We start from the raw sequence: 27,204 nt of genomic DNA, 5'->3' as shown, positions 1-27,204 counted from the left end.
TTAACTTTAATGAAAATGTTTTTCATTTATAGAATACCTGATGCTTCTTTAAAAATCTGCCTGTTCTTTTTTCATAATATCCTATTCTTGCCTTGTGGATTCTTTTCCTTTCAGACCTTGAATAATTTAAACATAGTTATTTTAAGGCATGGCAATGGGAATTTACGATGGATTCAGAGAAAGATAAGCAGTGCAATTTGGTTGGAAACATTTGCTACTCCATGGATGAGAATCACTGGCATAACCTGGGAGCTTATTAGAAATGCAGAAACTTGGGCTCTACCCCAAACTTACCAAATCAGAATTTGCATTTTAACAAGATCTCCTGGTGATTGGGGTTATTCATATAAACATGAAAGTTTGAGAAGTCCTGCTGTAAAGGAAGAGAAAGCAATAAAGTTAGGGAGGTTACTAAGACTCCTCTGCTATTTTAGATTTAAATTTTAGTCCTTTGTGGTAAATGAACACAACTAGTCTTCATAATCTCTAGTAGAGGTTACTTAAAGACTGAAAAAAAAGCACTTATTTAATTCAGAAAGTACTTCTACATTTACAAAGCTTCCAGATGATTATTACTACATTATTATTACAACAATTATAACTTCAATATAAACAAAAGCCAGTTATCAGAACTTTTTAGTGATATAGATAAGTGGAAATTTACTCATCCACAGGAGAATGTATAAATAAACTGTGGGCAATCCACATAATGGATGCTATACTCAGCAATTAAAAAAAAAATGAACTACTGATTCATACAATAGAATGAATGAACCTCAAAGAGTATGAATGAATGAACAGTATGAATGAATCTCAAAAACATTATGCTGAGTGAAAGAAGCCTTGCACAAGAGTATAAAGTTCTATAACAACTAAATCCATGGTGAAAAAAAAACTGATTGCTTTTGGCATGGGTTAAGGACAGGAATTGACTGGGAGAGAGCATATAGAATTTTTTGGAGTTATGAAAATATTCTATACCTTGATAAAGGTTAGGGTTACCCCGGTGAATATATGTGTCAAACTCACCAGAATGTATACTCAAGATTTGTGCACTTTATATTAAAAAGTTGTAGAAAAATTGAACCCTAGTTAACAATACATATGCTGAAGTCTTTAAAGGTGAAGTGTACTGATAGCACATGCAATTTGCTTTGAAATGCACAAAATAATAAGATGATTTGACAGATAGATGGACTAGCTGGTTACAGATAGGAATGGTTAGTTATATGATAAAGTGAATACACCAAAATGTTACCTATAGAATATAGATTGGTGGGGGAGGATATATGGGTGTTCACTGTATGATTCTTTCAACTAATCTCCATATTTAAAATTTTTCATAATAAAATGTTGGGGGAAGGAAGAAAGTTGCAGAAAAACACATCACTGTAATTTTGTTTAAAAGTATAAAATGTGTTGAAGAGGACATATTTATATATGCATAGATAAAGATATGAAAGCTATACACAATTGCAGAAATTGTCAAGCTGATCCTAAAATTCATATAGAAATGCAAGGGACCCAAAATAGCCAAAACGGTCTTGAAAAAGAACAAAGTTGGAGGACTGACACTTCCTGATTTTAAAACATACCACACAGCTACAGCAATCAGGACAGTGTGTTACTGTATAAGAACAGACATACAGATCAACAGAATAGAATTAGAGCCCAGAAGAAAATCCTTACATTTACGGACAACTGATTTTCAACAAAGATGTCAAGAAAATTCAATGGGAAAGAGAGAGTCTTTCAATAAAATGGATATCCACGTGCAAAAAATTAACCTGAGCTCCTACTTCACACCACATATAAAAGATAACTCATAAAGGACTGCATGGACTTCCCTGGTGGCGCAGTGGTTAAGAATCCACCTGCCAATGCAGGGGACATGGGTTCGATCCCTGGTCCGGGAAGATCCCACATGCCTCGGAGCAACTAAGCCCATGCGCCACAACTACTGAAGCCTGCGCACTTAGAGCCTGTTCTCCGCAACAAGAGAAGCCACCACAATGAGGACCACAAGCACCACAACGATGAGTAGCCCTCACTTGCCGCAACTAGAGAAAGCCCGTGCACAGCAACGAAGACTAATGCAGCCAAAAAAAAAAAAAAAGATCACAGACCTACATGTAAGATAAAGCTGTAAAACTCTTAGAAAAAAATAGAAGTAAATTTTTGTGAACCTTGAGGAATGGTTTCTAAGATATGACATTAAAAGCACAAGCAACCAAAGGAAAAAAATAAACTGGGCTTCATCAAAATAAAAAATTTTAATGCTTCAAAAATGCCATCAAGAAAGTGAAAGACAACCTACAGAATGGGAGAAAATATTTGCAAGTCATATATCTGATATGGAACTTGTATCCAGAGTATATAAAGAAAATTTAAATTCAATAACAAGAAGACAAAAACCCCAATTTTTAAAAAGAGCATTTGAAAAGATGTTTCTGCAGAAAAGACATGCAAATGGATGATAAGCGTATGAAAAAATGCTCAACATCATTAGCCATCAGAGAAATGCAAATCAAAATCACAGTAAGATTCCACTTCATATCTATTAGGATGGTTATAATCAAAAAGACAGATAATAAATGTTGGAAAGGATGTGAAGAAATTGGAATACTCATACACTGTATTCCCATACACTGGGAATGTAAAACAGTACAGCCACTTTAGAAAACAGTCTGGCAGTTCCTCAAAAAGTTAAGCACAGAGTTACCATGTGACTCAGCAATTCCACTCCTATGTATATACTCAAGAAAAATGAAAACATATGTCCAATATAAAAACTTATACATGAATGTTAATAGCATCGTTATTCCTAATAGTCAACAAGTGGGAAACTCAAATGTCCATCAGCTGGTGAATGGATAAACATATTGGCATATCCATGTGATAAAATATTACTGGGCAATAAAAAGGAATGAAGTACTGACACAGGCTTCAACATGGATAAACCTTGAAAACATTATGTTAAGTGAAAGAAGCTGTCACAAAAGACCACATATTGTGTAATTCCATTTATGTGAAAAGTCTGTAATAGGCAAATCCACAGAGACAGAACATAGATTAGTGGTTGCTAGTGGAAGGGCAGATGGGGGAATGAGGAGTGACTATTAATGGGCACTGGGTTTCTTTTTGGAGTAAAGAATATGTTCTAAATTTATAATGATGATGGTTACTCTGTGAATACACTAAAACCTACTGAATTTTAGACTTTAAAAGGGTAAATTTTATGCTATGTGAATAATATCTCAATAAAGCTATTATTTAAGAAACACACTTAGAGTTTGTTGTCTGGTACACAGAGGTGACTTTCAGATCTCTGCCAGTAGCAAGAGGGGGAAAAACGGCAAGCGCAGTAACTGCTGCTAAGGAAACACCAGCAGTTTCTAATTTTATGCTGTCCTATATTTTGCTGTGACTCTCGTAGCTTTCAATAATGTTATACTTGAGGCCAAAACAGAAATGCCTTTCATATTTTATTATAACAGCTAAGCTGGGAAATAAACTCACCAATTGCTTTTTTAAAAAGGAAATGAGCTAAAAACAACATAGATGTAAGTGTAGCTTAAATAAACCTTTGCTCAGTAAGATGAATGTGTTCACAGGGGAAGGAGAGTTTGGTAGTAAAAATAGTTTCAAGTGTTACATTATTTTATTTTATTTTTTAAAAAGCATTTTGTTTCATTTACTGTGGATGGTCAAACATCATTTTTTTTTTTCAAACATCATTTGAAAACAGATGGCAAATCTGTTGGATAGTAAAAAGAAATGACATCTTGTTTCCATTTTCCTATTCCTTTCAGTTCATCTCTTTATTGTAAATCATTTTCCATTGTTTTTTTTTTTTTTTTTTTTTTTTTTTTTTTTTTTTTTGGGAAAAAGCAATTTTATTTTTTAATTTCATGCTTCAAATTCCTGTATGTACATTAGTACTATTATATAAACTTGTCTTTAGGATATCATTATTTGATGTGGGCAATATTATCTCACCTGAATTTATTAGGAGAAATACAACTTACCCATTCTGCTTAAAAGTATCAAAAAAGCTGCCAAATGAGAAAAGAGGGCACCTACCACCATATTCTAAATAGACCCCCCCCACGCTTTCCTTTTAATTCATTGGGTTGGCTGTTATAATTAGCGCTTATCTTTAAGGTAAACAAAACATGTTATCATGGTATTAGGCAAGAAATTGCATCTTTTGCAACGAGTGGTCCCCTGGGTTGCACCTGTCGACCAAAAAAAAAAAAACGCTGGCATTGTACACTATACTCATAGGTTACACAAATTGTTGAAAGCCAAAATGAATCTTTTAAGGTTAGAGGAACCCCTTAATAGTTCATCTTTGGGCTTAAGAAAGAAATTAAAATAATCCCATACTGCATTTCACATCTCTCAAAAATAGGAAGTGTTTTAGCAGCTTAAAACCTTTTCAGTTATATAAAACTTCTTACACTAGGATTTACTTTGAAATATAGTTTACAACAAGATCAATCATAGTATACGTGCAGTGGCACTTTAGCACAAGGGCAAACTTTAAAAACAAGGTTTTTTTGGACCTTTAAAATTAGGCCATAGTGTAAAAGGAGTCCATGTCTTACATTCAGCAAATTCATACTAAAATATTCTATTTTTGTAGGATAAATGCCAACAAAACTTTACATATGCTACAAGTTTATTACATATATTTACATGGCTCTTTCCTAGGTACGTAAAACTTTCACATTATATAGCTCCCAACTTTAAACAAGCTGTGCAGGGATGATTTGAAGCCAGATCACTGTCAGAATAGCTTGTGCAGTGCCATAATACAAAAATGTATTCTGAAAGCTACTCGGTGAACACCGAATACTATTTCTATAAAAAATGGTTTCGGTGCATTTGTTGGCAGACACCTATCCACTGCATGTCAGTAACAGGGACAATGGGGTATACTGTTTCATTCTAAATAGCCCCTAGTGCCCTTTCCGCATTCACCACCATACAGTTCACTAAAATACAACTATACTCTAAAAAAAAATTCACATTTTCTTTTGGCAGTGCATCAGATTGTTGGCATATTACTGGTTTAGGTGTTTCTAGGACATTAAACTTTCAAATATTCAACTAGTTTTCAACCCCTGTATGTCTTAACTGGATGCTTATAATCATTTACCAGATCTCAACAAGTCAATCTGCTGATCTGTGAATGATAATCTTAAATTACTATTTTCCCCCAACAGGCAATAGAAAAAGTTGATTCCTTTACCATTCCCCAAATCTAAACTTGACTGGTTTCACTTGGTTACTCAATTGAGAACACTTAGTATTTTATGTGAAGTACAATTATCAATAATTTAGTTATTTTAAGTTGCACTGATTCTACCATCACAGTGCACATAACACACAAAACAGTTAAGTCTAATTATATTTTCTACATTAATTAGCAGTTTTACACATTAAATTCCCTAGTGAATTTGGTCTGAGACAATTGCCAGTTATCCCTAAATATGACTAAATTTAAACACATTAATACTTTATCTCATTTTACACCTGTACTTTAAGTAAGGTTTTAAGTTGAAATGTCATTATTTCTTTATCAGAAGGATTAAAGGAAACAGGAACCCAGTGGCTTGGTGGTTTAGGAAGAACACTTGGTGATGGCGGCTCACTAAATTTGGCTCCAGCATAGTTCTGATTAGTTTGAGACTTAAAAAGTAAGGTGGGACTTGATAAGCTAGAGTTCCAGTTTTGATTATTTGGAAAATTTTTGTTCTTCCCCCCACTTTGCATGGCCTGCCATGCAGCTGCTGATGAATTATAAGTATGTCCTCTTTCCTTTTTCTTATGAACAATCTTCATCTGGGAATTCTGATCCTTGGTCTTCTGTCTACTAAGCTGTTGTTGGTTCTTACTAACATTTCTAGACTGAGGGGCTGGAATGTTATACCTCTCGCCACCACCCATCTTCAGCTTCTTTGTCACCTTTCAGTCTGCTTTTCAGATTGCAGGATTTCCACCACCTGTCCTCTTCCTTGCTGCCACGCCCAGGATAATAGATGTTGCTTTCTGATAGATCCTTTCCTTTGTCTCAATACAGAAGTTTTCATGGGCCGATCTGCTGAGTTCAGCCTAGGAGCTGAGGCCAACATCTGAGTCTCCTCAGCACACAAGTTTGAGAGAAGTCTTAGCGACTTCGAACCCGGGACTACGGCGGCGGCGGCTCCTGCTCGGCGTCGAAGCCCCCCTCCCCTTCCAGGGAGAGACGAGGCACGGAACGAGCGAAGCCCACGAGCACCGACGAGACAGCTGCAGGCCACCTCAGCGTCCCGACCGACCTTCCCCTTCTGCCTCTACCGACAAAATGGAGCTCATTTTCCATTGTTGGAAGATATTAAATTTAAATCAAACTGAAAGGAAAAAAAAGCATGTGGCTATATCCATAAATTCGTGTTTCTTAGCACTGCTGCCTTTTATAGCCATTTTATGAAGAATATTTCAAATTGATCTATTCTTTCTGGATCTGAACAAATTGAGAGTTTCTTTTCTTGATCAAACAGCTTTTTTTCAAGAAACCTATTTACGGGCTTCCCTGGTGGCGCAGTGGTTGGGAATCTACCTGCCAATGCAGGGGACACAGGTTCGAGTCCTGGTCTGGGAAGATCCCACATGCCACGGAGCAACTAGGCCCGTGAGCCACAATTACTGAGCCTGCGCGTCTGGAGCCTGTGCTCCGCAACAAGAGAGGCCGCGATAATGAGAGGCCCACGCACCGCGATGAAGAGTGGCCCCCGCTTGCCACAACTAGAGAAAAAGCCCTCACACAGAAACGAAGACCCAACACAGCCAAAAATAAAAAATTAATTAATTAATTAATTAATTTTAAAAAAAGGTATCTCTAAAAAAAAAAACATTTAAAAAAAAGATTAATAATATGTTTAAAAAAAAAAAGAAACCTATTTACAAAAAGAAAAAATATGTAATTATGATATATAAACATTTACATAAATTTTAATACTCTTCCATGAGAAAAGATCTGAAACTGGTAAACATTTAAGGAATGGTATTAAGTTTAATTTGTAATGATAAATAAATAAGATGTACAGTGCTTACCATTTTCTTAGACTAAAGTGCTATACATGAGAGTGTGTATTATGTATGCAGACATACATGCATATATGTATGTGTATAATGCTCACAATTATGTAAATTAATAAATAAAAATTCCTTACAATAGCTCATTACAATGAGGCAACAACAAAAGAGCAAGGTTAAGCAATTTCTCCAAGCTGAATTCAGGGAGTTTGGCACTACAGATGATGTTTTTGATAATTACTCTAGGTACATATCAAGAGCTCTGAAAACATTAAACAAGCCAATAGACCCTTCCTATCTTCTATTCCGAACTGCCCTTTATAAAACACGAAGAGCTTCCTTTGGACATATGATGCATCTGAAGTTTATTGTAAAGTTCTACTTTAGAAGGTAACTAATTTCTGGTTTTGAACCTTCTTTGATCTGTGACAAAACTCTCCAGGTTTGATAAATCCAAATAATTTTTCCATCTAAACCACATTACTTTAGGATCAAGTATAAATACATTTAAAAAGATGCATTGGGGATGTCACTGAGGGAAGACTGGGGCTAGAGGTGGTACCAGAAAGCCACAAAGGACCAGGAAGCACAGGACCAGAGTGGCTGCCCTGGAGGTCCTGCTCTCACGTGTAATGCTACCCCAGTCACCCATCCCCCTCCTGAACAGGGATCTGAGAATGTACCAAGAGTCCCCCCAGCCTTAGCCAGGGGACCCTATATATAGGGTCCATGTGCAATAGGGAGGGATGTCTTCTATTTTATGCTATCCCCTAGCCACCCACTGTTGGGGCAGAGGGAGAAGGTATTTTCAAGACAAAGCACAGGTACCACAAACAAAAGTTGTGAAGTTGCAAACAAAAAAAATTGAAAATAGGTTAATAAATCCATATCTTTATTTTCCTGGAGGTAAAAGAGTGAGCCACATGATGGAAATAAATTTTTATATAAGGAATGTATCTACTTTGATACTTTGGACTTTTAGCTTTAAAAAAGCAAAAGAAAACATACTTTTTAAGATTATAAAGATAATCAACTTCATACAACTAATTTCCTTGGAACAATTCCCAAAAGATATTTTTATTTTGGGAGAGAGGCAAAAATTGCCTCCCTATACACAAGTTCTACAACCAGATTGCTCTATGACATTTTTCCTAAAAGCATTCATTTTAGGAAACATGGCCAACTTGTACCAACTTCAACTGAGTTATAGTTAATGCTTGGAATTTTGCGTTAAGAAGGAATCTTAGGATGAGCAAGAATGAGACTGATATAAGAGGTGGCCAAGAGGCTGAAGTAGGAGGAATCTGAACTTACCTCCTCCCACAGACACACCAAAATTACAACTACTTACATAACAACTATCTATGAGAACAACCTGAAGACTAGCAGAAAAGATCTTCCACAACTAAAGACATAAAGAAGGAAACACAATGAGATGAGTAGGAGGGGCAGAGATGCAGTATAGTCAGGACTCACACCCTGGGGGTTAGTGACCCACAACTGGGTAGAGTACTACAATTGTAGAGGTACTCCCTAAAGAGTGAGGTGTCTGAGCCCCACATCAGGCTCCCCAGCCCAGGGGCTCTGCACTGGGAAGGCAAGCCTGCAGAACATCTAGCTTTGAAAACCAGGAGGGCTTATGTTCAGGAGAGCCACAGGGCTATAGGAAACAGAGATTTCGCCCTTAAAGGGCACATGCAAAATCTCGCACACTCTGAGTCCCAGTACAGAGGCAGTAGTTTGAAAAGAGCCTGGGTCACACCTACTTTCTGATCTTGAAGAACCTACCAGAGAGGCAGGAGGCAACTGGGACTCACCCTAGGGCTGGAGACAGTGGCAACACATTTTTGGGAGCTCCTTCTACCATGATAACACTATGTTGGCAAGCGCCATTTTGGAATCCTCCCTCCAGCCTATTTAGAGCCAGGGGCCCAGCCCCGCCCACCAGTGGCTAGCACCAGCCCTGAAGCCCCCAGGCTGTGCAAACAGCTGCACAGGGACCTGGCCCCATCCTCCAGCAGGCCAGTACCAGTCCTGCACCTCCCCAGGCTAGACAGCCAACCACACTGGAAGCCTACCTCACCTTCCAGCAGGCCTTGAAGCCACAGCACAAGGGATGACCTCATAGCCAACTGGGGAGGGGCCAGCCCCGCTTACTAGCACGCTTACAGCAGTCAGCTCCACCATAAGAGGAGGGTGCACACAACCCATTAAGGGGGCACTGCTAGAGCATGTAACTCTGGTGACCAAGGAGAGCATGCTGCGGGGTCCCATAGTACGCCTCTTACATAAAGCCACTTTTTAAAGATCAGGAAATATAACCACCCTACCTAGCATTTAGAAATGAACAGAGAATTGGGCAAAATGAAGAGACAGAAGAATATGTTCCAAATGAAGAAACAAGATAAAACCCCAGAAAAACTGAGCAAAATGAAGATAAGCAATCGACTAGATAAAGAGTTAAAGGTAATGATCATAAAGATGCTCACCAAACTTGGGAGAAGAATGGATGAACACAATGAGAATTTCAACAGTTAGAAAATATAAAGAACAACCAAACAAGCTGAGGAATACAATAATTGAAATAAAAATTACACCAAAAGGAATCAAGAGTAGATTAGATAATAAGGAGAAATGGATCAGTGATCTGGAAGACAGAGTAGTGGAAATCACCCAAGCTGAACAGAGAAAAGAAGAAAGAATTTTAAAAATTGATGATAGTTTAAGAGACCTCTGATCAAGTGTACTAACATTTGCATTATAGGGGTCCCAGAAGGAGAAGAGAGACAGAAAGAGGCAGAGAACTTTTTTGAAGAAATAATAGCTGAAAACATCCCTAACCTGGGAAAGGAAACAGACATCCAGGTCCAGGAAGTAAAGAGAGGCCCAAAAAGATGAACCCAAGAGGTCCACACCAAGATACATTATAATTAAAATGGCAAAAATTAAAGATAAAGAAAGAATCTTAAAAGCAGCAAGACAGAAGTAAATAGTTACATACAAGGAAAATCCCATAAGGCTATTGCTGACTTTTCAGCAGAAACGTTGCAGGCCAGAAGGGAGTGGCATGTTATATTCAAAGTGATGAAAGGAAAAAACCTACAACCAAGAATACTCTACTCAGCAAGGAAAAAAACACTACAACCAAGAATATTCTACCCAGCAAGGTTATCATTCAGACTTGAAGGAAAGATGAAGAGTTTTACAGAGAAGCAAAGCTAAAAGAGTTCAGCACCACTAAACTGGCTATACAAGAAACGTTAAAGGGACTTCTCTAAGCAGAAAAGGAAAGGCCACAATTAGAAACTTGAAAATTATGAAACAAAAAAACTCACTGGTAAAGGCAAACATACAGAAAAGGTAGATCAACCACTTATAAAACTACTAGGAGGGTTAAAAGACAAAAGTAGTAAAATCATCTTTATCCACAATAAATATGTAAAGTATGATGTCAAAAACATTAAACATGAGGAAGGGGTAAAAGCAGTGAATTGTTAGAATGTGTTTGAACTTAAGACATCATTAACGTAAAACAGTCTCATATATATACGTGTGTGTGTGTGTATATATATATATATGGGGGGAAGAGTTACATATATAAAACTCATGGTAGCCACAAACCAAAAATCTATAATAGGTATACACACAAAAAAGAAAAGGAATCCAAACATAACACTAAAGATAATCATCAAATCACAAGGGCAGAGAGCAAAAGAAGAAAGGAACAAAAAAGAACTACAAAAACAACTCCAAAACAATTAACAAAATGGCAATAAGTACATACTTATTAATAATTACTTTAAATATAAATAGACTAAATGCTCCAATCAAAAGATACAGAGTGGGTAAGCGCCACAACTACTGAGCCCACGTGCTCCGGAGTCTGTGCGCCACAACTAGAGAGCCCACATGCCGCAACTACTGAGCCCGTGTGCCACAACTAGAGAGAAGCCCGCGCGCTGCAACGAAGAGCCCACGTGCTGCAACGAAGATCCTGTGTGCCACAACTAAGACCTGATGCAGCCAAATAAATAAATATTTTTTAAAAACCAAAAGATACAGAGTGGGTAAATGGATTTTTTTAAAAAAAGAACCATATATATGCTGCCTACAAGAGACTCACTTCGGATCTGAAGACACACACAGACTGAAAGGGAATGGCAAAAGGTATTCCACGCAAATGGAAACGAAAATAAAGCTGGGGTAGCAATACTTATATCAGACAGAATAGACTTTAAAACAAAGATTGTTTTGAGGTAAAGAGACAAAGACGGACATTACATAATGGTAAAGGGAAACAAGAAGATATAACAATTGTAAATATATGCGCATCCAACATAGGAACACCTAAAAACATAAAGCAAATACTAACAAATGTAAAGGGAGAAATTGACAATAACATTATGGGACTTTAACACCCCACTTACATCAATGGACAGATCATCCAGACAGAAAATCAATAAGGAAGCACTGGCCTTAAATGACATATCAGACCAACATCAATATAGATATTAATATATCTATTAATGCCATTAACGTAGGTATTAATAGATATATAGAGAACATTTCATCCAGAACAGCAGAATACACATTATTTTCAAGTGCACATGAAACATTCTCCAGGATATATCACATGCGAAGTCACAAAACAGGTCTCGATAAATTTAAGAAGATCAAAATAATATCAAGCGTGTTTTCCAACCACATGGTATGAGACTATAAATCAACTACAAGAAAAAAACTGCAAAAAAACAAAAACAAAAAAACAAAACAAAAAAAACCAAGTGGAATCTAAACAACATGCTACTAAACAATCAATGAGTCACTGAACAAATCAAATAGGTAATCAAAAAACACCTGGTGATAACTGAAAATGGAAACAATGATCCAAAATCTATAAGATGCCGCAAAAGCAGTTCTAAGAGGGAAGTTTACAGTGAGACAAAGCTACTTCAAGAAACAAGAAAAATCTCAAACAATCTAAACTTACACCTACAGAAACTAGAAAAAGACAAACAATCAAAACCCAAAGTTAGTAAAAGGAAAGAAATAATAAAGATCAGAGCAGAAATAAATGCAATAGAGACCAACAATTGGAAAAAAACTGAATGAAACTAAGAGCTCATTCTCTGAAAAGATAAGCACAATCGACAAATCTTTAGCCAGACTCATCATGGGCCCTTGAGAGGGCCCAAGTAAATCAAATCAGAAATGAAAGAGGAGAGGGACTTCCCTGGTGGTCCAGTGGTTAAGAATCCACCTACCAATGCAGGGGACACAGGTTCGATCCCTGGTTGGGGAACTAAGATCCCACATGCCATGGGGCAACTAAGCCTGCATGCCACAACTACTGAACCCGCAGGCTCTAGAGCCCACATATCACAACTAGAGAGCCCGCATGCCGCAACTACTGAGCCCGGGTGCTCTGGAGCCCATGTGCCACAACTAGAGAGAAGCCCGTGCATCACAACAAAGAGCCCACACACCGCAATGAAAAGATCCCATATGTTGCAACAAAGGTCCCGCATGATGAAACTAAGACCCAACGCAGCCAAATAAATAAATAAATAAATAAATACTTTTTAAAATAGGCAAGCTATTTTATTAAAAAAAAAAAGAGAGGAGAAATTACAACTGACAATACAGAAATACAAATAATCATGAGATTATAGTTGAATAACGCAGGGGTAGGGGTGCCAACCCGTCACACAGTTAAAAATCTGCATATAACTTTATAGTTAGCCCACTGTATCCACAGTTCCACATCCATGGATTCAACCAACTATGAATTGTGTAGTACCATAGTATGTATTTATTGAAAAAATCTGTACGTAAGTGAACACATGCAGTTCAAACATGTGTTGCTCAAGGGTCAACTGTACTATGAACAATTATATACCAGTAAAATGGACAACCAAGAAGAAATGGACAAATTCCTAGAAACATATACTCTCCCAAGATTGAATTGAGAAGAAAGAAATAGCAAATATGAACAGACAATTACTAGTAAGGAAATTGAATCAGTAATTAAAAAAACTCCCAACAAACAAAAATCCAGGACCAGACAGCTTCACAGGTGTAGTCTACAAAACATTTATAGAAGAGTTAACTCCTGTCCTTCTAAAACTTTTCCGAAAAATTGAAGAGGAAGGCATGCTTCCAAATTCATTCTATGAGGTCAGTATCACCCCAATACCAAAACTAGACAAAGACACCACACAAAAAAGAAAATTACAAGCCAATATCACTGATGAACATAGATGCAAAAATCCTCAAAACATCAGTAAACCGAATTCAACAATACATTATAAGGATCATATACCATGATCAAGTGAGATTTATCCCAGAAATGCAAAGATGGTTCAATAGCCACAAATCAATCAATGTGATATACCAAATTAACAAACTGAAGAATAAAAATCATACAATCATCTCAATAGATGCAGAAAAAGCTTTTGACAAAATTCAACGTCCAAAGAGACTGGGTATAGCGGGAACATACCTTCACATAATAAAAGCCATGTATGGGGCTTCCCTGGTGGTGCAGTGGTTGAGAATCTGCCTGCCAATGCAGGGGACACGGGTTCCAGCCCTGGTCTGGGAAGATCCCACATGCCATGGAGCAACTAGGCCCGTGAGCCACAACTACTGAGCCTGCACGTCTGGAGCCTGTGCTCCGCAACAACAGAGGCCGTGACAGTGAGAGGCCCGCGCACCGCGATGAAGAGTGGCCCCTGCTTGCTGCAACTAGAGAAAGCCCTCGCACAGAAATGAAGACCCAACACACCCAAAAAAAAAAAAAAAAAGCCATGTATGACAAACCCACAGCCACATCATACTCTAAAGTGAAAAGCTGAAAGCATTTTCTCTAAGGGCAGGAACAAGGATGCCCACTCTCACCACTTTTATTCAACATGGTATTGTAAGGGCTAGCCATAGCAATCAAACAAAAAAAAAATTTTTTTAATCCAAACTAGAAGTAAAGAAGTAAAACTGTCACTTCCTGCAGATGACATGATACTGTATAGAAAATCCTAAAGATTGTCTACCAAAAAAACTGTTAGATCTAATAAATGAATTCAGTAAAACAGCGAGATACCAAATTAATATACAGAATTCTGTTGCATTTCTATACACTAACAATGAACTTTCAGAAAGAGAAATTAACAAAACAATCCCATCTACAGTTACATCAAAAAGAATAAAATACCTAGGAATAAATCTAACCCAAGTGGCAAAAAGCTTATACTCTGAAAACTGTAAGACACAGATGAAAAAAACTGAAGACAATGCAAACAAATGGAAATATATACCATGCTCATGAACTGGAAGAATTAATATTGTTTAAATGACCATACCAAGGCAACCTACAGATTCAATGCAATCCCTATCAAAATACCAATGACATTTTTCACAGAACTAGAACAAACAATTCTAAAATTTGTATGGAAACACAAAACAATTCCAATAGCCAAAGCAATCTTGATAAAGAAGTACAAAGCTGGAGATATCATGCTTCCTGATTTCAAACTACACTATAAAGTTACAATTATCAAAATAGTATGGTACTGGCACAAAAACAGACACGTAGATCAACGGAGCAGAACAGAGAGCCCAGAAATGAACTCATGCTTATATGGTCAATTAATCTATGACAAAGGAAGCAAAAATATACAATGGGAAAAAGACAGCCTCTTCAATAAATGGTGTTGGGAAAACTGGACAACTACAAGCAAAAGAATCAAACTGGATTACTGTCTCATACCATATACAAAATAAACTCAAAATGGATACAGTCTTAAGTCTAAGTCCTTAAACCATAAAACTCCTAGAAGAAAACATAGGCAGTATGCTCTTTGACACTGGTCTTAGCAATATTTTTGGATCTGTCTCCTCAGGCAAGAGCAACAAAAGCAAAAATAAACAGGACTACATCAAACTTTTAAAAAAGTTTTTGCACAGTGAAGGAAACTATCAACAAAACAAAATGCAGACTATTGAATGGGAGAATATATTTGCAAATGATATATCCAATATGGAGTTAATATCTAAAATTTACAAAGAACCCATACAACTCAACATCAAAAACAACAAACAACCTGATTTAAAAATGCACAGAAGTCCCTGAATTGATATTTTTCCAAAGAAGACATACAGGTGGCCAACAGACACATGAAAAGATGCTCAATATCACTTATCATCAGGGAAATGCAAATTAAAACCACAATGAGATACCGCCTCCTTCCTGTCAGAATGGCTATCATCAAAAAGGCAACAAATAACAAGTGTCAGTGAGGACAGGGAGAAAAGGGAACCCTCCAGCACTGTTTGTTTAGAAAACAGTATGGAGGGTCCTTAAAAAATTAAAAATAGTACTGCCATATGATCAAGCAATTTCACTTCTGAGTATTTAGCTGAAGAAAACAAAAACACTAATTAGAAAAGATACGTGCACACTCACGTTCACTGTAGCATTATTTATAATAGCCAAGATATGGAAGCAACCAAAGTGTCCACTGATAGATGAATGGATAAAGATATAGCATTGATACACAATGGAATACTACTCAGCCATAAAAAAGAATGAAATTTTGTCATTTGCAGTAACATAGATGGATCTGGAGGGTATTATGCTAAGTGAAATAAGTCAGAGAAAGACAAATACTGTATGATCTGACTTATATGTGGAATTTAAAAAACAAAACAAATAAAACAAAATGAAAACAGACTCATAGATACAGAGAACAATCAGGTGGTTAAAGGGGGTAGGTGAGTGGGTGGGTGAGACAGGTGAAGGGGATTAAGAGGTACAAATCTCCAGTTATAAAATAAATGAGTTGCAACTGAAACTAACATAATATTGTATGTCAAATATATTTCAATTAAAAAAAAAAGAATGAGTTTGACATCAAGTGTCAATAAGCTGCCATAGTTATGGGCAGGTAAAGTGGTAGCACAAGTGCTATGTATCAATATTTACCATCCCTGAATTAGCAAATACAACTTCTGTTTAACAAAGATCAACTGTAGTTTATACCAGAGCTTAAAGTAAAACTGGGAATATAATATACATATGCCAAACCAATAATGGCCATTTTTAATAAAAATAATACCATCTTACTATCCCCCATAATGAAAACTTAACACTCCAAATTACTCTCCAAATGTTTAGGGAATGAACAGCTGAGGATCAGCCATGTCACATAAAGGAGGAAAAAAAAATCTGTGTTCAAAGGAAACAAGCTGGGGCCAAGATTTAAAGAAAGAGATACGACTGGACACGAGGAAAGGAAAAATCATTCTATGAGGGAAAGGGACAGATACAAAGGAAAAAGGAAAGTTTTCTTGTCTATTGTAAAGAGTATTAAGAAAAAATATCCAAAACTTGGACTACTGGGGTCTTTTCAATGGAATGCAGGATGTAATTTAGCAGATCCTCTGGAAATTATCTGATTATGTAGGGGTGTGCATCTTAATTTGACTTTCTATTGACTATTTTATGACTTTATAGGGTAGTGGTTAACTTGTAGGTAACATAACAAAGCAACTGCTCTTCCTATCAGAGAACAGTGCAAATGATTCCTGTCCTTAACAATACAAATACAAATCTCTTAGTAGAGATTTAATTGTTTTCCATCTGGTGAAAAACATAACCTCAAATATTATGTCTTCAGCCTTGTAGGAATTTGCATCTATTGATAAATTTATCTCAGCATTCCTTTGACTATTTAAATTCTATTCCTCGAATTTTTCTTCAAACCAGTCTTAATAGCTTATATGTTCTCTCACTAATGAGTGAATTGAATAAAATATTTGAAATATTTTTCTTTTATGTTTGAATGAGTCATTTTTTAAAATAAATTTATTTATGTATTTATTTTTGGCTGCGTTGGGTCTTCGTTGCTGCGCACAGGCTTTCTCTAGTTGCAGCGAGTGGGGGCTACTCTTCGTTGCAGTGCACAGGCTTCTCATTGCGGTGGCTTCTCTTTTTTTTTTTTTATTAATTTATTTATTTGTTTATTTTTTTGGCTGCGTTGGGTCTTCGTTGCTGCGTGTGGGCTTCCTCTACTTGTGGCGAGCGGGGACTACTCTTTGTTGTGGTGCGTGGGCTTCTCACTGAGGTGGCCTCTCCCGTTGCGGAGCACGGGCTCTAGGCACACAGGCTTCAGTCGTGGCTCACAGGCTCTAGAGCACATCCTCAGTAGTTGTGGCGCACGGGCTTAGCCGCTCCGTGGCATGTGGGATCTTCCCGGACCAGGGCTCGAACCCGTGTCCCCCGCATTGGCAGGTGGATTCTTAACCACTGCGCCACCAGGGAAGCCCCGCGGTGGCTTCTCTTGTTGCAGAGCATAGCCTCTAGGCACACGGGTTTCAGTAGTTGTGACACGCGGGCTCTAGAGCACAGGCTCAGTAGTTGTGGCGCACAGGCTTAGTTGCTCTGTGGCATGTGGGATCTTCCCGCACCAGGGCTTGAACCCACGTCCCCTGCATTGGCAGGTGGATTCTTAACCATTGCACCACCAGGGAAGTCCCATGAGTCATGTTTTTAACTTTTTGAAAATTATATTCTAGCAAGAGTATATATAGGAAAGTAATAATAAGCTAGATAAGTACGGAAAAAGAGCTGTAGAGGACCTAATAACAGGTAACAAGAGGACAGCAAAGGAGTGCCACCATGCAGTTAACAGATATCTACTCTGTTCTAGGACAGTGAAGTGATGACTGAACATTTATTACTGAGGTTGTACTTATGCCTCTGTGGGCTGACTATGTAGGTGTCCCCATTTTAAAAGCATTTTCTGAAACTGGAAGGATCATAAAGAAGTAGCAACTTGCCTATAAAGAAATAAATGGTAGAGAAGTGGGGAAACCAGTAGAATATAGTAATATGGAAGCCAAGGGAAGAAAGAATCCAGGTGAGAACAATCCTTAGTGTAGAATGCTACAAAAATGTCAAGTAAAATAAGGTCTGAAAAGGGTCCATTCATTCACTTATTAAATAAATATTTATTGGCTACTTAGTATATGCCAAGAACTATATTAGGCATGGGGATACAGTAATGAACAAAATCAAAATAGTCCCTGCTGACATTGCATATAATGGTAGAGACAGACATTAAATAGCTCATTTAAGAAACACATATTTAGAGATTCCAGTGCCAGCCAAGAAGGTGTAGTCCACTAAAGCCTGTCCTAACTGCTGATTATAACTAAATACTCTGGATAAAATACAAAAAGCAACTACCTGAACAAAAAGTAAACAAAAGCAATATTGGGAAGAAGAGTCAAACTTGGAGAAGGGGCCCATACAGGAGTGAGTTTCCCCTTGTGTGTGTGTGTGTTTTACTTGAGGGTGGGTGCCCAAGTGAAGCTGTGGCAGTGGCAGCATGGGCAACTAAAACTCCTAGAGAAACCCTGTCTTTGTAGACAGAGGACTGAGAAAACAAGTCCCTGGAGTTCAGAGTTGTGGAGGAGAAATCTCCATCCTTTCCTCTCTGTTTTTCTCTTGCTGTGTCACAGGCAACTAAAATTCCTTAGAGAAACCCCATCATTCTAGCTGCAGAACAGAGGCAGGAAGTTGAGGAGAATCCAAGAGAAGAGAACTGGAAAAAGGGTTCTATTCCTGTGTATGAAACAGCATACATCTAGGGCTCATTTCAGAGGTACACATATACAGAACACCCCAAAGCAGCATAGCAAAGTCCTTGAGAACTGAACCACAATATAAAGCAAAGCACAAGTCAAAGACTAATCCCTGAGTAGCACAGATGAAGGACAGAATTGTCCTGACACTGGAACCCACGGGGAAAAAAAGGGCAAGATAGATTGCAGTCTCAATCCAACCAGGATGACTGAGTGCTGGGGAAAAAAAAAAAATCAACATGCTTCAGAGGATTTTAATAGGACCCAGAGTATCCACAAAAAAATATTCAAAATGTCCAGGAAGGTAGTTCTTCTGATGGGCACTGACATGTTGTACCTTAACGTATCCCTCAAATATCCATAGTGATTTCCACAGAGTTGTGCCCCATACAGGCATCCCTTTAATAGATCAGGTTTCCATTGCCCTTCATTGGCCATCATCCATGAGTTGGTGAAGATCAAAACATAGGAGCTTTTATCATTGTTCAATTCTCCCGCCACTGCTAGGAAAACAGTATGAAATTCAGCCCACCTAACTGATTTGTTTTTTACTTTCTTTGATCAGAGTGGTGGCCTTCCAAACAGGATGTTATCCATTTACCTTACAACTGCCATCCATAAACCAAGCAGCTCTTTGTTGGTCAGTTGAGAACTGTTTATAAGGCACTGTCCAAGTGATGACAGAATCTTGTGGCTCCTCACACAGTTTCAAAGTCAGTCCTAGGGGAAAAAAGGCTCCCCGCTTGTGAGTACATGATCCTTGCATTCCACAGGTAGCATGATGCTGTATAAACCATTTCCATTTTGTTATGGAACTCTTCTGTGCATTGCCCTCCCCGACAGACTGTTTTTCTGACATCATCCGAGACATCAAAGGCATTTCTGGTTTCAAGATTATTTTCTATCCTTCAGTCATAGGGGTAGTTTTGATTACTGTTTGACAGCAAGCTAGTAATTGCCCCTCAGATGGCAATTCGCTAAAGTCCTAGTACTCAATGCTAGGAGGTGCTCACAGGCTTTTGCTATAAGCCCCAATCTATGCTCCACACACAGCTATTGCACAGAGAATTTGTCCATGTCAGCACTCCAGTTTGTACTCTATACTGTTTGAACTCAGGCCATCTTATTGGTTCCCATTTAGCATATCCAAATAATATTGCTTGAAGGGAAGGTTCAAATGCATTCCGTTTTACAATACTCGGTAGGTGAAATGTCTATCCCCATAATACATGCAGCTATTGTCCAACCACTTCACATAAAGCTTGTTCAAACATACCAGTTCCCCTTCGAACTTTCACCTTAATCTCACGACCCTTACATTCCTAGCTGTAGCCTCCGTTACAACTTCATCAACAGATTCTGGTTTTACAATACCTCCCTGGGGGAGGTGTTCCCCAGTCAGACATAATATTCATTCCCATGAAACTTTCAGATAAAGGAGACAATTTCTTTACATAAAACCTTCCAATTTTATAACCCTATCAACTCTTACATTTCTATAACTTCTCAATCTGATTAAAGTCCAAATTAGGGTTTTATAAATGGGTTTCCATGTCACAGTGTATGGGACTCTGTTGTAAAGGAGTCCCAGAAATATCTCCACCCGCTGACCACTTTACCCACACAAGTGCATATAGCCTTGGCAGTCAGGTCAGAAGACCTTGGCCCCTTGGTAAATCTTTACCTTGATTAATCTACCTAACCATCACCCCAGGGACTTGCCTGGCAGTCCAGTGGTTAAGACTCCATGCTTCCACTGTAGGGAGCACTGGTTCGATCCCTGGTCAGGGAACTAAGATCCCACATGCATGTGGTGTGGCCAAAAATAAATAAATAAAATAAAATAAGATCCATCACCCCAAGCAATTGTGGGTAAGAGTTCTCAGGGTAATTTATGACTTTTGGCTTTTTAAATTCTTCCAGACTAAGGTAAATAGAGCAGACTTGTTTGGGGACTTTTAATGTTGGGGGACTAGCAGTGGGTCCCATTGATCCACCAGACTTTGATAGTGCGATATCAACACTTTTGTTTCAACACCATCAATGTCCACCACATTCACCCCATTTCTCAATAACCATATAAAGACTTCCCCTCTGCTGAGACAAGCCCTTTGACTCTCCCTTCTGTCTCTCCCCCATTTTCTTGTTAATTACTCTAATGATCTTGGTTTCAATAAGACCCATATTGGGAAGCTGAGATGGCCAATCTGATAGGACTTCTCAGACTACTGTTTGATTTTGCAGCAGTAAGAATGATATGCGGTGCCCATGTAACAGGGGCCCCCTTAATCACAGCATCTACCATAATGAGTAATGGGCACATTCAGTAGGTGAATAACCCAGTCATCATAAAACCAGTCCCACATGGCTTGCATAAAGCATATCAGCTGCTTCATCTGGGGTGCTCTACATGGTGATTATAGGGGGAGTTGGGTGGTCCCCCTTCTCAGAATAAACACATTTTACAGTGGCTTTTCTCCAGTCCATGAGGCTAGTTGTTCCTTCCAGAATAACCTCCTGTGTGTCTGGATCACATATAGCCATCTGTGATTGTTCAACCGTGAGCTTGGGTCCTGTATCAACCCAGACAAACTATTCTACTTTGTAGCATTTAAAACCAAAGTTACTGCTCCTAACTTAGCTATTCTCACAATCAATTTTAGTAAAGGTTCTTCAGAGAGCTGATGATACTGATCTACAAAATGAGACAGCTCCTTCACACTAAACCCCTTGGTCAGAGACCTTCAAGATGGCGGAGGAGTAAGACATGGAGATCACCTTCCTCCCCATAAATACATCAAAAATACATCTACATATGGAACAACTCCTACAGAACACATACTGAACGCTGGCAGAAGACCTCAGACTTCCCAAAAGGCAAGAAAATCCCCATGTACCTGGGTAGGGCAAAAGAAAAAGAAAAAACAGAGACAAAAGAATAGGGATGGGACCTGCACCTCTGGGAGGGAGTTGTGAAGGAGGAAAAGTTTCCACACACTAGGGAGCCCCTTCACTAGCGGGGAGGGATGCTTTGGAGCCACGAAGGAGAGCGCAGCAACAGGGGTGCAGAGGACAAAGCAGCGAGATTCCCACACAAAGTATCGGTACCAACCAGCACTCACCAGCCTGAGAGGCTTGTCTGCTCACCCACCAGGGCAGGTGGCGGCTGGGAGATGAGGCTCAGGCTTCGGAGGTCAGACCCCAGGAAGAGGAGTGGGGTTGGCTACGTGAAGACAGCCTGAAGGGGGCTACTGTGCCACAGTTAGCCAGAAGGGAGTGTGGGAAAAAGTGTGGACCTGCCAGAGAGGCAAGAGACCTTTGTTTCCAGGTGCGCGAGGAGAGGGGATTCCTGCCCAGCGTGCCCATTCCTTAGAAGGCAGAGCACCACCTAAGTGAGCTCCAGGGACAGGCGTGAGCCATGGCTATAAGCTTGGACCCCAGAGACGAGCTTGAACTACTAACACTGTCACCAAGAATCCTGTGTGCAAGCGCAGGTCACTATCCACACCCCCCAGGGAGCCTGGGAAGCACAGCACTGCCAGGGTACCGTGATCCAAGGACAAGCTCCCCAGGAGAACACATGGTGTGCCTCAGGTGTTGCAATGCCATGCCGGCCTCTGCCTCCTCAGGCTAGCCCCGCATTCCAATTATGACTACCATACCCCTCCCTCCCCCCGGCCTGAGTGAGCAAGAGAGCCCTAATCAGCTGCTGCTTTAACCCCCTCCTGTGTGGGTGGGGAACAGACTCCTGAGGATGGCCTACACACAGAGGCAGGGTCAAAACCAAAGCTGAAGCCCAGGAGCTGGGTGAACAGAAAAAGGGAAATTTCTCCAGGCAGCCTCAGGAGCAGCAGATTAAACTCCCACAATCAGCCTGATAAACACTGCATCTGAAGAACACCTGAATAGACAACGAATGTTTCAAAAATTGAGGCAGTGGACTTTGGGAGCAACTGTAAATTTGGCGTTTGCTTTCTGCATCTAATCTGTTTCTGGTTTTATGTTTTTCCTAGTTTAGTATTTAGTGCTTATTATCATTGGTGGATTTGTTTATTGGTTTGGTTGCTCTCTCTTTTTTTAAAAAATATATATATGTATTTTTTCCTTTTACTGTTTTTAAGAATGTGTATGTGTATGCTTCTTTGTGTGATTTTGTCTATATAGGTTTGCTTTGACCATTTGTCCTAGGGTTCTGTCTGTTCATTTTTTTAAATTGTTTTTGCTTTTGTTATTTTGTTTTTGTGTTGTTTTGTTTTTTTCTATCTTCCTTTTCTTCTGAGCCGTGTGGGTGGCAGAGTCTTGGTGCTCTAGCCAGGTGTTGGGCCTGAGCCTCTGAGGTGGAGGGCCGAGTGCAGGACATTGGACCACCAGAAACGTCCTGGTCCCACATGATATCAATCGGCGAGAACTCTCCCAGAGATCTTCGTCTCAACACTAAGAGCCGGTTCCACTCAATGACCAGCAAGCTCCAGTGCTGGATGCCCCATGCCAAACAACTAGCAAGACAGGAACACAATCCCACCCATTAGTAGAGAGGCTGCCTAAAATCATATTAAGTCCACTGACACTCCAAAACACACCACTGGACGCAGCCTTGCCCACCAGAAGGACAAGATCCAGCCCCACCCAACACAACAGAGGCACCCAGTCTCCTCCACCAGGAAGCCTACACAAGCCACTGAACCAACCTCACCCACTGGGGGCAGACACCAAAAACAACGGGAACTACGAAACTGCAGGCTGTGAAAAGGAAAACCCAAACACAGTAAGTTAAACAAAATGAGACAACAGAGAAATACGCAGCAGATGAAGGAGCAACGTAAAAGCCCACCAGACCAAACAAATGAAGAGGAAATAGGCAGTCTACCTAAAAAAGAATTCAGAGTAATGATAGTAAAGATGATCCAAAATATTGGAAATAGAATGGAGAAAATACAGGAAACAATTAACAAGGACCTAGAAGAACTAAAGAGCAAACAAATGATGATGAACAACACAAAAAATGAAATTAAAAATACACTAGAAGAAATCAATGGGAGAATAACTAAGGCAGAAGAACAGATAAGTGACCTGGAAGATAAAATAGTGGAAATAACTGCCGCAGAGCAGAATAAAGAAAAAAGGATCTCATTCAGATTCAACGGAGAAATTAAAACCTTTACAGGCAAGCAAAAGTTAAGAGAATTCAGCACCACCAAACCAGCTTTACAACAAATGCAAAAGGAACTTCTCTAGGCAGAAAACACATGAGAAGGAAAAGACCTAGAATAACAAACCCAAAACAGTTAAGAGAATGGTAATAGGAACATACATATCGATAATTACCTTAAATGTAAATGGATTAAATGTTCCAACCAAAAGACAGAGACTGGCTCAATGGATACAAAAACAAGACCCATGTATATGCTGTCTACAAGAGACCCACTTCAGACCTAGGGACACATACAGTCTGAAAGTGAGGGGATGGAAAAAGATATTCCATGCAAACTGAAATCAAAAGAAAGCTGAAGTAGCAATACTCGTATCAGACAAAATAGACTTTAAAATGAAGACTATTACAAGAGACAAAGAAGGACACTACATAGTGATCAAGCGATCAATCCAACAAGAAGTTATAACAATCGTAAATATTTATGCACCCAACACAGGAGCACCTCAATACACAAGGCAAATGCTAACAGCCATAAAAGGAGAAATCGATAGTAACACAATAATAGTAGGGGACTTTAATACCCCGCTTTCACTAATGGACAGATCATCCAAAATGAAAATAAATAAGGAAACACAAGCTTTAAAAATACATTAGACCAGATAGACTTAATTGATATTTATAGGACATTCCATCCCAAAACAACAGAATACACCTTCTACTCAGGTGTTCATGGAACATTCTCCAGGATAGATCATATCTTGGGTCACAAAACAAGCACTGGTAAGTTTAAGAAGATTGAAATTGTACCAAGTATCTTTTCTGACCACACATTATGAGATTAGAAATCAATTACAGGAAACAACTGTAAAAAATACAAACACATGGAGGCTAAACAATATGCTACTAAATAACCAAGAGATCACTGAAGAAATCAAAGAGGAAATCAAAAAATACCTAGAATCAAATGACAATGAAAATACGACGACCCCAAACCTATGGGATGCAGCAAAAGCAGTTCTAAGAGGGAAGTTTATAGCAATACAATCCTACCTCAAGAAACAAGAAACATCTCAAATAAACAACCTAACCTTACACCTAAAGCAATCAGAGAAAGAAGAAAAAAAAGCCCCAAAGTTAGCAGAAGGAAAGAAATCATAAAGGTCAGATCAGAAATAAATGAAAAAGAAATGAAGGAAACAATATCGAAGATCAATAAAACTAAAAGCTGGTCCTTTGAGAAGATAACCAAAATTGATAAACCATTAGCCAGACTCATCAAGAAAAAAAGGGAGAAGACTCAAATCAACAGAACTAGAAATGAAAAGGGAGAAGTAATAACAGACACTGCAGAAATACAAAGGATCATGAGACATTACTACAAGCAACTATATTCCAATAAAATGGACAACCTGGAAGAAATGGACAAATTCGTAGAAAAGCACAACCTTCTGAGACTGAAAAGGAAGAAATAGAAAATATGAACAGACCAATCACAAGCAATGAAATTGAAACTGTGATAAAAAATCTTCCAACAAACAAAAGCCCAGGACCAGATGGCTTCAAAGGCAAATTCTGTCAAACATTTACAGAACAGCTAACACCTATCCTTCTCAAACTCTTCCAAAATATAGCAGAGGGAGGAACGTTCCCAAACTCATTCTACGAGGCCACCATCACCCTGATACCAAAACCAGACAAAGGTGTCACAAAGAAAGAAAACTACAGGCCAATATCACTGATGAACATAGAGCAAAAATCCTCAACAAAATACTAGCAAACAGAATCCAACAGCACATTAAAAGGATCATACACCATGATCAAGTGGGGTGTATTCCAGGAATGCAAGGATTCCTCAATATATGCAAATCAATCAATGTGATACACCATATTAACAAACTGAAGAATAAAAACCATATGATCATCTCAATAGATGCAGAAAAAGCATTTGACAAAATTCAAGACCCATTTATGATAAAAACTCTCCACAAAGTGGGCATAGAGGGAACCTACCTCAACATAATAAAGGCCATATATGACAAATCCACAGCCAACATCATTCTCAGTGGTGAAAAACTGACCATTTCCTCTAAGATCAGGAACAAGACAAGGTTGCCCACTCTCACCACTACTATTCAACATAGTTTTGCAAGTTTCAGCCACAGCAAATCAGACAAGAAAAAGAAATAAAAGGAATCCAAATCAGAAAAGAAGTAAAGCTCTCACTGTTTGCAGATGACATGATCCTATACATAAAGAATCCTAAAGATGCTACCAGAAAACTACTAGAGCTAATCAATGAATTTGGTAAAGTAGCAGGATACAAAATTAATGCACAGAAATCTCTTGCATTCCTATACATTAATGATGAAAAATATGAAAGAGAAATTAAGGAAACAATCCCATTTACCACTGCAACAAAAAGAATAAAATACCTAGCAGCAAACCTTCCTAAGGAGACAAAAGACCTGTATGCAGAAAACTATAAGACACTGATGAAAGAAATTAAAGATGATACAACAGATGGAGAGATATACCATGTTCTTGGATTGGAAGAATCAACATTGTGAAAACGACTATACTACCCAAAGCAATCTACAGATTCATTGCAATCCATATCAAACTACCAATGGCATTTTTCACAAAAGTAGAACAAAAAATTTTACAGTTTGTATGGAAACACAAAAGACCTTGAATAGCCAAAGCAATCTTGAGAAAGAAAAACGGAGCTAGAGGAATCAGGCTCCCTGACTTCAGATTATACTACAAAGCTACAGTAATCAAGACAGTATGGTACTGGCACAAAAACAGAAATACAGATCAATGGAACAGGATAGAAAGCCCAGAGATAAACCCACGCACATACAGTCACCGTATCTTTGACAAAGGAGGCAAGAATATACAATGGAGAAAAGACAGCCTCTTCAATAAGTGGTACTGGGAAAACTGGACAGCTGCATGTAAAAGAATGAAATTAGAACACTTCCTAAAACCATACACAAAAATAAACTCAAAATGGATTAAAGACCTAAATGTAAAGCCAGACACTATAAAACACTTAAAGGAAAACAAAGGCAGAACACTCTATGACATAAATCACAGCAAGATCCTTTTTGACCTACCTCCCAGAGAAATGGAAATAAAGACAAAAATAAACAAACGGGACCTATTGAAACTTAAAAGCTTTTGCACAGCAAAGGAAACATAAACAAGACGAAAAGACAACCCCCAGAATAGGAGAAAATATTTGCAAACAAAGCAACTGACAAAGGATTGACCTCCAAATTATACAAGCAGCTCATGCAGCTCAGTATCAAAAAAACAAACAA

The 27,204-nt window shown here is 38.6% G+C and overlaps 1 protein-coding gene across 1 annotated transcript; it reads right to left on the bottom strand.

Annotated features, from left to right (window-relative positions):
• Positions 1 to 3,882: 3,882 nt before the first annotated feature.
• Positions 3,883 to 6,351, bottom strand: LOC118887278 (proline-rich nuclear receptor coactivator 2). Its single transcript, XM_036838010.1, has one exon. It carries the CDS (start codon positions 5,953 to 5,955, stop codon positions 5,536 to 5,538), a length of 420 nt encoding a protein of 139 aa, XP_036693905.1. The 5' UTR covers positions 5,956 to 6,351; the 3' UTR covers positions 3,883 to 5,535.
• Positions 6,352 to 27,204: the final 20,853 nt, after the last annotated feature.

Source organism: Balaenoptera musculus, chromosome 20 (assembly GCF_009873245.2).
Source record: "Balaenoptera musculus isolate JJ_BM4_2016_0621 chromosome 20, mBalMus1.pri.v3, whole genome shotgun sequence".
Lineage (NCBI taxonomy): Eukaryota > Metazoa > Chordata > Mammalia > Artiodactyla > Balaenopteridae > Balaenoptera > Balaenoptera musculus.
Note: the sequence above shows the minus strand (reverse complement) of the source record. Positions and strands in the feature narration are given on the sequence as shown.